The sequence below is a fragment of the Fulmarus glacialis genome, unplaced genomic scaffold, assembly GCF_000690835.1.
Source record: "Fulmarus glacialis isolate BGI_N327 unplaced genomic scaffold, ASM69083v1 scaffold30586, whole genome shotgun sequence".
Classification (NCBI taxonomy): Eukaryota; Metazoa; Chordata; class Aves; order Procellariiformes; family Procellariidae; genus Fulmarus; species Fulmarus glacialis.
The window spans coordinates 24,341-37,588 of NW_009220513.1; the positions used below are offsets into that span (position 1 = coordinate 24,341).

At 37.5% G+C, this 13,248-nt stretch overlaps 1 protein-coding gene across 1 annotated transcript; it reads right to left on the reverse strand.

The window, feature by feature from the left end:
* Positions 1-1,119: 1,119 nt before the first annotated feature.
* Positions 1,120-12,760, reverse strand: GTF3C3 (general transcription factor IIIC, polypeptide 3, 102kDa; the record flags this gene model as incomplete). The annotated part of the gene is made up of 13 exons (XM_009580791.1): positions 1,120-1,439; positions 2,380-2,532; positions 4,235-4,359; positions 5,036-5,226; positions 5,590-5,827; positions 6,468-6,603; positions 7,508-7,609; positions 8,212-8,414; positions 8,866-9,037; positions 9,647-9,750; positions 10,811-10,897; positions 11,915-11,987; positions 12,613-12,760. Coding segments are annotated over 13 exons (1,855 nt in total), but the record flags the coding sequence as incomplete, so codon positions are not given.
* Positions 12,761-13,248: the final 488 nt, after the last annotated feature.

Sequence of the window (13,248 nt, forward strand, 5' to 3'; positions counted from 1 at the left end):
AGGCTAACATAACTAAAATGGTTATTTAATTTATAGTTCTGCAAACTTTGCATGGGACTTGTATTTAGGCAGTGCTGCCAAGTACTGTTTTCCAAGTAAAACACGCTGTCCTTTTGCGAGTTAGTGAGACTTTCTTGGTATTTGTCTCTTACCTTTGTATTTTCACTATGGCCCAGCATATCTCTAGTGAAGTGGATGTCCAATATATTGTAATTTAATGTTCGATTTGAGATAAATTTGCCCTACCTTTAAAATTAGTCTAGTCAATTCCACAAGACTTGTTTCTTAATCATTGATTGCAATTGTGTGAAATGATTACAGAACACAAATACATACAAAAGTGGGCTGAAAGCGAATAGCAGTAGTTAGCTGTGAAACCATAAATAACAAGAGTGCTTAGGACGACTTTTCAGCCTTATTTTGCTGTAGTGTGTAACATATAGGCATTTCTATATATACATATAACTATATACTCTATTTATGATAAAGCATTGCATCCTGTTTCTCTTGCTGCATGCTTCCTTCCACCATCACATGCTACTGTTCAACTGTCAGAAATAATTAAAAACCCAGACCATTTGTTACGTTAAATAATAAGCTGTATGGTATTATTATATTCATTTTTGCTATAAGCTATTCAGTAGGATATATGTTTGCTAAGAATGAGTGAACGTTATCATTAACCTCAGAATTTTTATTAAGTTCAAAAGAAGAACAAAGGTCACACTGATTTCAGTAAAACAGAAATCAGTATCTCCTTCAAATAGAACAGCTGCTAGGAATATGAACTCCTAGAAAATTCTGAATACTTTAAACATCTTGAAATACTGAGTTCTCCATCCTCTAGGGATTAGTATGAGCCTTTTTCTATATTATAGTAATTTAATGCTGCACCTTAAAAAAACCACTCATCACCAGTGAATATGGCTTCTTGAACAACCTCACTGGCAACTAGTTGTAATATTGCACATTGTAAATTTTCCCTAAAAAAAAATCACAACAAAACTACAAACTGCACTGGGCTTCAGTTTTCACTGTTTGATTCTATATACAAGGCTGAATATCAGATTACAGAGCAATGCATCAAAGAAGAGCTAGTAACAGACACACTTGAGCGCCTCAGCGTTGTACTCAGGACAGACAGTTTCCATCCATATGCGATACGGTTCAAATATCAGAAGAAGTCCATAAAGCTATATACAGCACAAACCATGTCTCTGACCATCTATAAAGTTCTGCATAAAACCAGTTTCCCCAACACTGCATAATGCAAAGGTTAATACAAAGAGTATCAATTCCACCTGCCACAAACCTCATCATACAATTGCATAGGTATACAACATCTTTTGAGCCATTCTCATATTCCCACTGCTCTGATAAATAAGTGACAAGTTAAAGGCAGTATCTCTTCTCAAGTCTGTCTGATCAGATTCTATTCCCTGTAAAAATAATGATTAAAAAAAGTTATCTATATGCGAAAATAATATAAAACTTGAAACATTAGTAGCAATTACAGTGGAATTAAATCACATGTTCATGGTTTATATAGGCTTTCAGCTGCATAGAAACAAAAGTAGTATTCCTCGTGCCCTCCCTCTTTAACGAGTTTCCACATGTTCTAATCACCAAAGAGTAATCTAATTACAGACTCAAAACATCAGCTGTAAATTAGATAGCCAGCTCACAAAATAGGAAAGTACTATCTTAATTTGTCTTTGTATGCAAAGTATTTGTTTCTACAATCAGAATGTGAATACTGCCAGTATCTTTTACACGCTCACAAGATCGCTGCTTTGAACTCCCAGCGCCGTCCAACACTCATGTTTGTCACCTTACCAACCCTTCCCGTTTTCTAAATACGCTTGTAGTTTTTCTACCTACCCATGCCAAAGCTAGGCAAAAACTTTCTCTCAGACCAGACTTGTAAATGTATGACACATCAATTAGGATGATCTAATACAGATCAACTGGAGCAAAACCATGGCTCAGATGCATTTAGGCATTCTTAATACTGGTTCATATTGCTCCAGCATGCTGTTTTATAGCATGGGTGAGTATATAGAACTTCCAGTTATAATTTATTGCATGTAATATATATAAAGTTCAGCTACTTATTCAGGTAAAGTTGTTTAGCAACCCTTTTGCTACTATTTCAGCCTATTAGTAAATCCTTCAAAATTCATAAACCTTTGACATTAACATGCTTAAATACAGTACCAGGTGACAATCAGCTTTGGTCTTCCAATGACAAGGAATTACAATACAAATTAAAGGAAACTCAACTACACAGATTTTATGAACCTATTTTAACTATGGCTGAGAAATTACTAACATTGACCTGACTTTATTCTCTGTACATAACTTACAAAGGTACAGTACCTCTAAGGCGAGAGGAGGAAGTTCAAGCACTTTTTGGTAATAGTGGATTGCCAGGTGCAGTAATCCCAGCTGGTGAAGGCCACGGCCAAGGTTGTAGAAAGACTCTTGACATGGTCCACGCAGGTCCAAGTACCGGTGAAGGAACGAGAATCCCTGTACACAAATTATGCACATTTGTGAATGTTCCCTTTAAAAAGATGGCAGTAAAATATGCTGGAGAACAGGTGTTTAAATGTGTCTATTTAAACCTTCGATGTATCCTTCCCCATAAAACCACATGCAAGTTGAAGGCAAAAAATAAGTCACGTTCAATTGCTAAGACCATAAAAGCTATGCTCTGTCAGTCTCGCTGCCATTGATAACAGTGGGTAGATCTTTTTAATAAATTGAACACACAGTTATTTAGTATATTGACTTATGGCATTAGCTTGCTAAATATTTAAGTATGTATGTATGTATGTGTTTATGTAATATACACACAGATAAGACTGGTTGAGAAGAGCTGACCGCCTTAAAAAACATGCAGCCAAAGGACAGGCTAGAGCAAGATACTATTTTTCTTAAAAAAAAAATCTTTAAAAGATAACTCTCCCACACTTTTTTTTTTAAAGGAGAAAAAAAAACCAAGCCATCATTCCCTTTCCTTCACTCTTTGCCTTGGATAGCAGCAAGAAATGATTTAATTGTACAACTTTTCAGAATTCTACAAACTTCTGAACTCCATGAAGTGCATATCAAAGTATTATTTCTGCAATGCAAGCATATTCTTTTCTTGATCTTGCGCACCATATAAATGTTTACTCCAATACCAGTTATCAGGGAAATTATCAGTATATAATTTTATAAAGTGGCCAAAAATAAACATCACTGAATAAGGGCATGAAAAATCCATATATCCTAAGCAGTAGGTGAGAGTTCATGTCCCTTCTTGAAGCCAGCGGATGTTTTACTGCCAAGTCTCCAGCAGAATTTGAAAGGAAACTTGTACCCAGCAATTCCCGTGCTATGCTTTAACAAATTTAAAGTCAAAGCACTCTGTAACAGTGTTATACTTTCTCATTTTGCTTTTAGTTTAAAATTAAAATACATGCTCGTATATTTAAACTATACGACTAGCAGAATCCCAGGTGTACATAATTTCGTTGCCAACCTTAGTCTGAATACCCGCTCCTCCTATGTGGCACACTGTGGTTCAGACAGAGGAGCGGGACCCAACAGGTACTGTTTCAAGATTCTGTTGGGGAATAATCAGCCTGTGGTTGGTAACTGGATCTGGCAGATGAAAGAAAAATGTGAGTAAGGAAGCTGGAAAACTGAGGGTGGCCTAAACTGGAGTTCACAAGATCTTTACAAAGAGAACTATAAGAGGCACCTAAAAGGGGGAAGAAAAAAGGAAGACAGGGAAAAAAAACCCCACTTTCTAAGTCTGTAAAGTTTGCTTCAACAATGCAGTTTATGAGACAGGTCTATGAAGGGCACGTGGCATAGATTCTACTCTACAGCACTTCTTCAGAGCAAGGCAGGGCAAGGAGAAAAATTTGGAAGAAAATCCAGCCATCAAGACTGAAATTAGTAATATTTTCACAAACAGCTGGCAGCTGCTAACATCTATGTGAGAAATGACCGTATACACACAGCAGAACAAGCTACATGTAACTAAAAGGAGAGGAGATTCAGATGGGTGTAACTATAGTTCAAAAGCATACTCATCTGTGTTCATCTTTTGCCACTTCCCTCTTTTGAAATACCATATTAATTATGAAAAGTTATTTAAACAGAGTATGTTGTAGCCGTAACTGTCTGCAAGATACAAAGTCAGGAATCGCTATAGGTAAAAATAATCACACTAACTCACCTGTACTAGAAGAGCATGCCTTTTCAACACGTATTTCTGAGAAGCCATGTGGATGAAAGTCAAGCCAATACAAAGACTGTACAGAGGTTCATCTGGGTTTGCACGAAAGGCTTGCACATACTGTCCTAAAAGCAAATAATTGAATCAGGATATTTGTTGTGAAAAGCATTCCTTCAGAATTTAAGGGCAAAAAAGAAAATCTTCAAATTAGAAGTGTGAACTAAGAAGAAACAGTTTAATATACCTACATCAAAATACACAGGAAAAAACATGGAAGAAAATTTTGTATTTTCAGCAGTCCTTGGATTCTGAAGGAAAAATGCAAACTGTGATGTAAAAACGTAAGCAGAAAGAAATCAGACACAGAAGGCAAACAAGGCCCTTGCTGGGATTTATATCCTGGAGGCCACACAGTGGCCAAAGTGTGACATTTGGAGGGCTTGACTGAAAGCAGTAGGTTTGCTTCAAAGGCCTGCTTAAAATGTCCAACCAACTTTATTTGCTGTTTAAATTGGTCTGTTTCTGTCGTTCTTACTCTTTATTACCATTAGCTTTCAATTATCTTTGCAAGTCATTATATTTGCAATGTGTGCTAAACTTGAAACATACCAGCTTAATTTTTATTAGCAAAACTCTTTAGCGATGTTTTGATTTGTGTACAAAACAATTAAAGCACCAGACTAACACTGTGAAGCCACCTAGAATTTTCTAATGTATGAAAAAAATTACTGTAATAAATCTTTCTCTGAAAAAAACATTCACTTGTTGTATTTGTTAATATTAGAACATTAATGACATTACCAAGAGCATGCTTGAAACTGCCAGATACAAATGCATTATGCCCGTTTAGGACGCACAATGCGTGATTATCAGGATTTTTCAGCATTAAGCGGAGACAAAAGCGATGGTGACGGACATCCTGAGATTGCATAGTAACTTGATTGAATATGTTCCATAGCTGAGGTTTATTGACATTTTCCATCACCATGATTCTACAGAATGAAAAGTATACAAGAAATTAGTAAACGCTCTAGTAAATACTGTATCTGCAGTAGAACCTCAACAGTTTAGGGAAGATGGCAAAGAAGAGACACTCAAGGAGCAGGTCAGTGACTGAGGCAAAGTTGAGAGTGAAAGACAGAACCAATGGTTCTGGCCAAATCAACCAACCTACTGCATTATGCATTTTTTTAAACCAAAGGCTATCAAGAAAGCTCCTTTAGTTTCAGTAGCCTTATCTGTTTTAGCAAAAGCTGGAAAGCATCAGCCTGCTTTAGCGATATTTTCAGCAGTATGACTACAGCCTCAGTGGAAGCAATTACAGAACAGATTGCTCTACCTTCTCAGTACCCCACCTGATATAGTTGTACGCTTTTCTGAAGTTCTTGTCCAGAATTGCAGCAGACAGCCCAAAGTATTCCAGCTCCTTGCGTTTTTGTCTATCATCATAAAATGAATAATATTCCAATGAGGAATCCACTAATAGCTCTGCCTCCTTGTACCGGGAGAGGTCACACAAGGAATATATAGCCTTCAGGAGGAGGTTCCACCAGTCATCTTTTGTCAGAACACTCGTAAGAACAGCAAAAATTGCTAAAAATATTGAAGTCAGTAAATTGAGAAAATTAAAACAAGAGAGCTAAACTCTTAAAAAAAAAAGTGCATACATCAAACTGATCTTTCAAAAAATATCTCAGCATTAACAGGTAAAATAAAGATAAAATATTTACTTTCTTCAGTTTAAGTGCAGTTTGTAAAACAACAGCAAAAAACCAGTCAAAACTTGGGAACAAAGGGCGAGAAGTTCAAGCTGTAAACATACTACATGAATGCACTCAAATTACTCTTCCTAATCTACCAAACGGTGCTTAAGGATGTGTAGTCTGGCTCAACCGAGTCTGGGCCAGTTAAAAAAAATCACACCACTTTTAAAACATGTATTTCTGTTATGTTCTAGATTTGCATGTATTGTATTTGCAGGGAGGAGAATGTTGGACCATATGATCCCTAGGGGTCCTTCTCAGTCTGAATTATTCTGTAATCTCACTATTTTTCTCTGAATGGGGATTGTTCCCTTAAGTTACATTATCTTCCTTTTTCCTGCCTTCTTTGCCCTAGAAATAAAGCAACGTTAACATGAACTGCACGGATTTAGCATGCAAAATAGTACCATCTCATTTTTCAGAACTAAGGAGTTCATCTTGTTGCTTTGTTTTTAATAAACATTTGTTACCTTTCGCATCGCAATTTGCTGTCTCTTGGTCGTCATTGTCAGAAATTTTATCCCTTGACACCTTAATAAGATAGAGGTGTCTCTCTCCAGATTTGGAACTAGATATCAAACACACCTGAGCTCTGCTCATTGCCACCTAGAAACAAATTTAAGGGCAGCATTTCAGATTACATTAATACATCCTGTGACAAAGGCTTTATGGCCAATCCATCGTGCTCACGTTGCATGCCAAAACAGCAACTTAGAAACGCCACACTAGAGCAAGATCATGAGAGAGAACATTCCCAAGAGCAGTATTATCTCTGCATTGTCTCATGCTCCAGTGCAAACTGGGCTATGCAAAAGAAAGATACAAACTCTTTAAATGACTTAAAAGACTCTTCCTGGGATTGGAACATCCCTGTATATATTGAAATCAAAACTATTTGCATGGAGGCATAACAGGAACAATGCCTTTCTGTAGCAGTTTCAGAAATATGTAGATAGTCAGCTATTCAGCCAGTGTAATACAATAGCAATGGCTCTGACCAGATGGATAAAATTGAGGTCTAAATATTCCCCTCCCTCACTCCCTATTTAAAAACAAACAAAAAACAACACAAAACCACACCACTGTATTTACTAGCCAAACAAATTCTTCTTCAGTCATTTTATCACAAGAAAATATTTAAAAACAATTTAAGAAATTCAAAAGAAAATTGTTGAAATAGAAGAGAGTATCAACACTTCAAGACAGCACTATGCTGACTGCTAAAAAGGTAAGAAGCAGCTTTAGCACTCAGTGTGTTCTGTGCACACCGAGAGACAGGGAGGTGCAGTCACTGTATTAAGAATTATACACACAAGTGGTCCTCTGTTCTGAACACTACAGGCAGGAACACCAGTACTATAGGCTCCCTGCAAGACTATTATCTAACAAAATTATGAAGCCATTTGCATATAAAAACCACTAGCTTTCCTCCTGAGTTTGTTTGTCGCTTGCCTTAACCCAACTCATAGCTTTCCAATTTCTTAAAGTGTAGCTGGAAAGATTGGCTTACCTTCAACAGCATTGCCAGCATCGTAAGTAAAGTGTCGATGTAACCATACATTTTGCCTTGGGAATATAACAGTGTCGAACGATGGAGAAGTAGCTTTAATTCCTAGATAATATTGAATATTATTATTCAACCTCTTGCACAGAGAGTGAGTTTATAAAACAAACAATTTTGACTCAATACAGTACTAATAGGACTGTAAAAGCTTCTAGAAAGCTGTAAGAATCTTAGCAGCAGCCGGTAAGATCACCCTAAACTGTCCTGCAGTAGTTACTGTTTCAAATTCTCAAATCTTAAGAGAAATTCAGCATAATTCTTACCCATAGTGACGGTGCTGCCGGAGAGGGGATATAGAACCTTTGCTACGCCATCAGTTACAATCAATGTAGCTCGTAGGTAGCAACTGCTGATCAACTGGATGCAAAGTGACTGGCATCAAGACTGGTTTTCAGTGGCCAAGAGCTTGTACATCACACAAAAGTAATCAGGTAGCACAGGGGAAATACTGATAAAATGGTCAGGCAGAAAGAGCCACGAGGACTCACCCCCGATACTCTGCAATGAATCACTCGCTGTGCCTGAAGGCTCACCATGCTGTAGATACGAAAGCCTCAATCCCTGGTCCTATATAGTTGACATCTTTGACCACTACCATAGTCTAGCAGAATAATATATCCTAAACTGAAAGCACAGAACACTTTACCCACCTGCTGGGCAGCATTAGCGTCCTGAGCCAGTGTATCTGGATCATACATTGGTTCCAGAGCCTCCAGAGCTTTTTCAGGTCGGCCCAGCTGCTGCTGAAGTGTTGAAAGTGAGATTCTTGCATCCAGATGCAATGGAGCAAGATCAACAACTTTGGCATAGCTCTCTGCGGCACACTCCATGTGTCCCAAAGCCTTCAAGCACTCTAGAAATACCATAAACAACACAACACACTTAAATGGCAGAAAAAGAAGATTTCAAAGCTTGCAAAATAGTTAACATACTTTTCAGATACTTTTGCAGTTAAAACCACCCAAAACATGTATTATTGAAGTGAAAATATTCAGAAATATGTACTGATGCATCCAGTTTCACTTAAAGCATCATCAGTTGACACAAGATGGAATGCAGAATAGATGCTGTTTCACTTACATGAAAATAAAGTAGTTCTAGCTGAAGTAAATTTCAATCTATATTGAAAATGCTCCATGTCAGGGTTGTCAGAATAAACTCCAATTACAGTTTTGCAAATACCGATTATCAATCAACACGTGAATCAAAAATTCCAGTGATCTCAGATAAAGGTCCCTGGAAATGCTCAGTATTGTATTATCATCTCTCAGCACCACGCGTTCAGCAGTCCTGCTTCTTCTCACCCGCGTGCCGAAGCCAGACAACAGCCAAGTTGTATCGTTCTGAACAGACAAGGGAACTCAAGAGAGGCAGTGCTGAGTTGTATTCTCCAACATCCAGAAATGCCTCTGCGACGTCCAAATACAAGTCACCCATTTCTTCTGGGTTTTGTTCCACCAGAGTGGTCAAAAGAGGCTTTAAAAAAACCACACAAATAACCGACGAGAACATTTCTTTAAGATATGGCTATTGGAAGCTTACATTTTTATGCTATGATTTTTATTCTATTTGCATTCTGAACTACACTTCCTTTATTTACATGTTAGTTCAAAAGTGAAAAATAAAGCCCTGAATTTCAGAATTCCTGAAAAAGCCACATTTTTCTATTCTAGACATTTCACATCCTACCCATCCATACATTTCACATCTAATGGGTGAAAGTGCTCATCAGTGAGGAGTGCTTTTTATGAAAGAATAGTCTTCAGATTTAGCAGGGCTTTAAAACAAAGCATGATGTGTTCCTTAGTGTTCAACAACTTTGCAATGTGGTCCTGGGCCTGTCACAGCACATAGGCTGTGATTTACTGTGCTTTAGTAATACTTCCACTGGAGGCATAATTTATAAGGACAAAAATAGTATTTCTGCTATTACAGGTCTGCTAGGTTTCTCTCTTGGAGTGGAAGGGAAGCAAAAAGAATCTCTGCAGCTCTCTCAACGACCTCAGTCATACGAAGACAGGAAAAATTACTTGCTTTGGTAATTTATTAGAATATTCCCCAACTTCTGAGTTGATTTCTACTTACATTGAGCGGCTCTAGGATGTTCAAGTGAACCAAGCACACCATCAGCTTGACCGTGATGTCTATGGGAACGCCCTCAGGTATGCAGCAGCTGACCTTCTCCACAGCTGTGAGAAGATACAGGATTTCCTTCTGAACCCATAGGCTCTAACAAGCACTTCACAAGCTCCACATCCCCTCCAGGCCATGTTCAGCTCCAATGAAGAAAATATATTCTCACTGACTCTAGCAAATGTTGGTGTAGGCCTGCCCTCTCCCTTTCCTCTATATCTTTCCCGATAGTTGGAACAACTTCTTCCTACGATCTCTGATCCTAATAATTTCATCTGAAGTATCAAGTGCTGTCAGTCTGCAACGACTTCAACAGCAGGGTCCCGTAGGATGTGCTTAGAGCCTTCACCCTCTTAAGATGTGCTTGCTTCATAAAGCTTTTCTTTAGCAATTTATGCACCTGTACCCTCTTTTCCTTGCTTTCTGAAGGAAATACCCTGTATTAAGCTATTTGTTCTTATTAAGCTAAGTCCTGTGTATCAGGGATCTGGCTGTACACATTGTTAAACACAGTTAACTACAGAACTTTACACGTTTGACAATGCAGACACAAGACAAAGTAGTTACCCATGACAATGCTAGCAAATTACAGGTCATACGGTAAAAATCCGTTATTATATTTCCTTCACATGCAGTCATGACACCTCCTTAACTACCCTGTTTAAGTTCTCCTTTACCTTAATTCCTATACCAGACATTCAAAGGGTGATTGCTATAAACTGAGAAAACTGTGATTTCCAACATAAGGCTTCCCTATTACCTTCTACATTCACATCCAATTACTGCAAATCACAACATGCAGATAATTCATCATTCTCTGAACATCTTAATGCCCAGCATGAGAGTAACTATTCACCTACCAATAAATTCTTACAAAATGAAAAATTTTCTTTTCAAAGTGGGTAAGCCCTGGGAGAATGTTTTTGGCTTTGGTGGCTGGCTAGGTTAGAAGTAAGTTCTGAGTAAGGAAGACAGTACACAAGAAACCTTTTCTGGATCAAGCCCTATTTCTCCGCTGTTAGAAATCTTTCCCAATTTTTATATGGTTACAACCTGGTTTCTGAGCATATGATTAGTTCATAGACTTGTATGAAATTCAAAAATTAAATTACTTACGTGCAGCACTGGATTCAGCAACTGGATGACTTTGGTCGTCAGTCACTGCCTCCTGGCTTTCCTGAGTTTCTACCACTGCCCCTGTATCTTTTTAAAAAGATTAACGGATTACCCTAGTAGCACCAGCTAAGCCAAAAGTTACTCAGTTTTGAATCCATACTTGATTGGTAGCTTACTCTGAAAAGTGGACTTTTTTTTAATTTTTTTGAAGGACAGCAGAGCAGGAAGCATTCAAAAAAGTTATAAAGCAACAGAGGGCAGGGAACCAAGCTCTTGGGCAGTTTAGAAGCTTTGTCTTATGAAATTACACACCCCAGGCAACTTGGCAACACTGTGTTTTAAGTCCTACACTCATAGTTTTGCTTCTTATAAATTATCTGTTAAAATTCTCTATCAGGACAGTTGTCCATCGATCAACTGTATTTTTACCTGATCCATTAAAGCCAAAAGCCAACAGAAGTATCTTATACTACATTGGGTTTGGACCAGATTGCTGATACAACCAACCAGTTCAATCATAGAACAGACTGTCTGCTTATGGAGTTGGCATGCTGTGATCATTCTACAGCCCAAACAAACATTCTCAGACTTAAGCAATGACTTTCCCAAAGCAGGCTTCTCAAAGACAACCTACTTTATTCAATTACAAACTAATATCCCTAGATTTTTATATACCAAAACATTTAAATGTTTAATAACAGAAGTAGAATTGATGAAGAAGAATATTCTCAGGTCAAAGGTTGATATTCTTGAGTATAGAGGCCAATAAACTGATCTAATTTTTTTTCCAGAAGCTATTTAGCTGGCAGAAATAACTGGCCTGATGTGAACACTCCGAGGAATGTTTAGAACTTTAAAAGGCCTTCAGTTGCCTAGAGAGCAGTCCTTGTCCTTAATGAGTCAGCAGGGCTAATTCAATATCAGAGTAACTCCTTAAAGAAAGCTGAGGTCATGCCATGTAACTCATTAAAAACACTGAAAAGTTTCAAAAGAGAAAAGCCTGTCAACGTGCATCAAGTTGAAATGAGTTGAAAAGGTAATGGAAAGAAAAATGTCATATTAGATGAACAGCAGGGTCATACTAACTGCTTGTTAGCTACTTACCTTTTTTCTCCTCAGTTGGACTTTTTTCTGATACTTTCTTTTCAAGTACAATTCCTGTAAAATCTGTAATAACCTAAAACAGATGAGTAACTCGGATCATTTTAAAGATTTAAAGGATACATGGAATAACCAGTCCACATGCCAGTTGTTTTAGACATCACAAAAGTTATCAGAAGAAAAGCTGCATTCATTTCACATGGGGTTAGTTGACTAGCATTGAGTTTGATCAACTTATGTCTCTGTCCACTATTTTTGGACTACTTAGATGCTTACTGCATATTCGTCGTAACACAAGTATGCCAGGTAAAGCACTACGGTCTCCATTTGAACCATTAGACCATTCAGTGTCACCCTTTTAACCTTCAACTTGGAGAATGCCCTCTGCTGGTAGTACTCACAAAACCAGCTTGTAGGTCTTCGCTGGCTACTAAGACTATGGCAATTGTAGAAAAGGAGAGGAAGGATCCCAAAATTTTAAACCCGGAACAGCATACAAGTCTATCAGCCCCCAACTTATTAAATCAAGTCGTTAATTTCAATGCTAATTACTACTGAACTAATAGCAAGCAGTCTGTATCTGATCAGCTCTATCACATAGAAACATGACCATATTTAAGCTCTACAGGAATATAAACTGTCCATCCTGACTGGCAAAGAGGTGCTGAACATGATACAGAAATGCATTTAATTCTCCATACCGCCAATGCTTTGTCATACTGTTTGGAAGAAATATATAGTTCAGCTGCGATGTTAACATCTTCCATGGAGACAAGGCTCTGGTGTTTTGTAAAGGCTTCTTCTATTATCTCAATAGCAGAGGTCACATCATTGGCTTCATAATAACTCCTATAAAACACAGATATGAGATACTAAGTATTTGAGATAACTGACAATGTGTACTTTGAACACTAGCAAAACGATTTTCATATTTCTTTTATTTTTGCCTATTAGCAAATATTTTCATTAGCAAGAGCAATTTACAAAAGACAATGAGAAAGGGGGTATTTTTTCTTTCCTTACAACTGTTGACAATTTTTATGTATTTCAAATAATTACCATTTTTTCTCCCCTGTATGTCAGGACATTACTGGCGTTTTCATCACAATATCCCCCACCTCGAGCCAGGTATCAATAATGTACCACATTAATCTGGTTTCAGAAAAACTTTTGATAATAATATTGTTACAATACACGTCCTTGCATTTTTTGGTGCATTTAACAACCACAAAGATCAAAAGGCTTAAACTGTTTTGAAACAGGCCAATAACAGCTTTCTACAAGTTATGCATGAGAAAGTTGAGATACAGAATCATAGAACCATTTAGGTTAGAAAA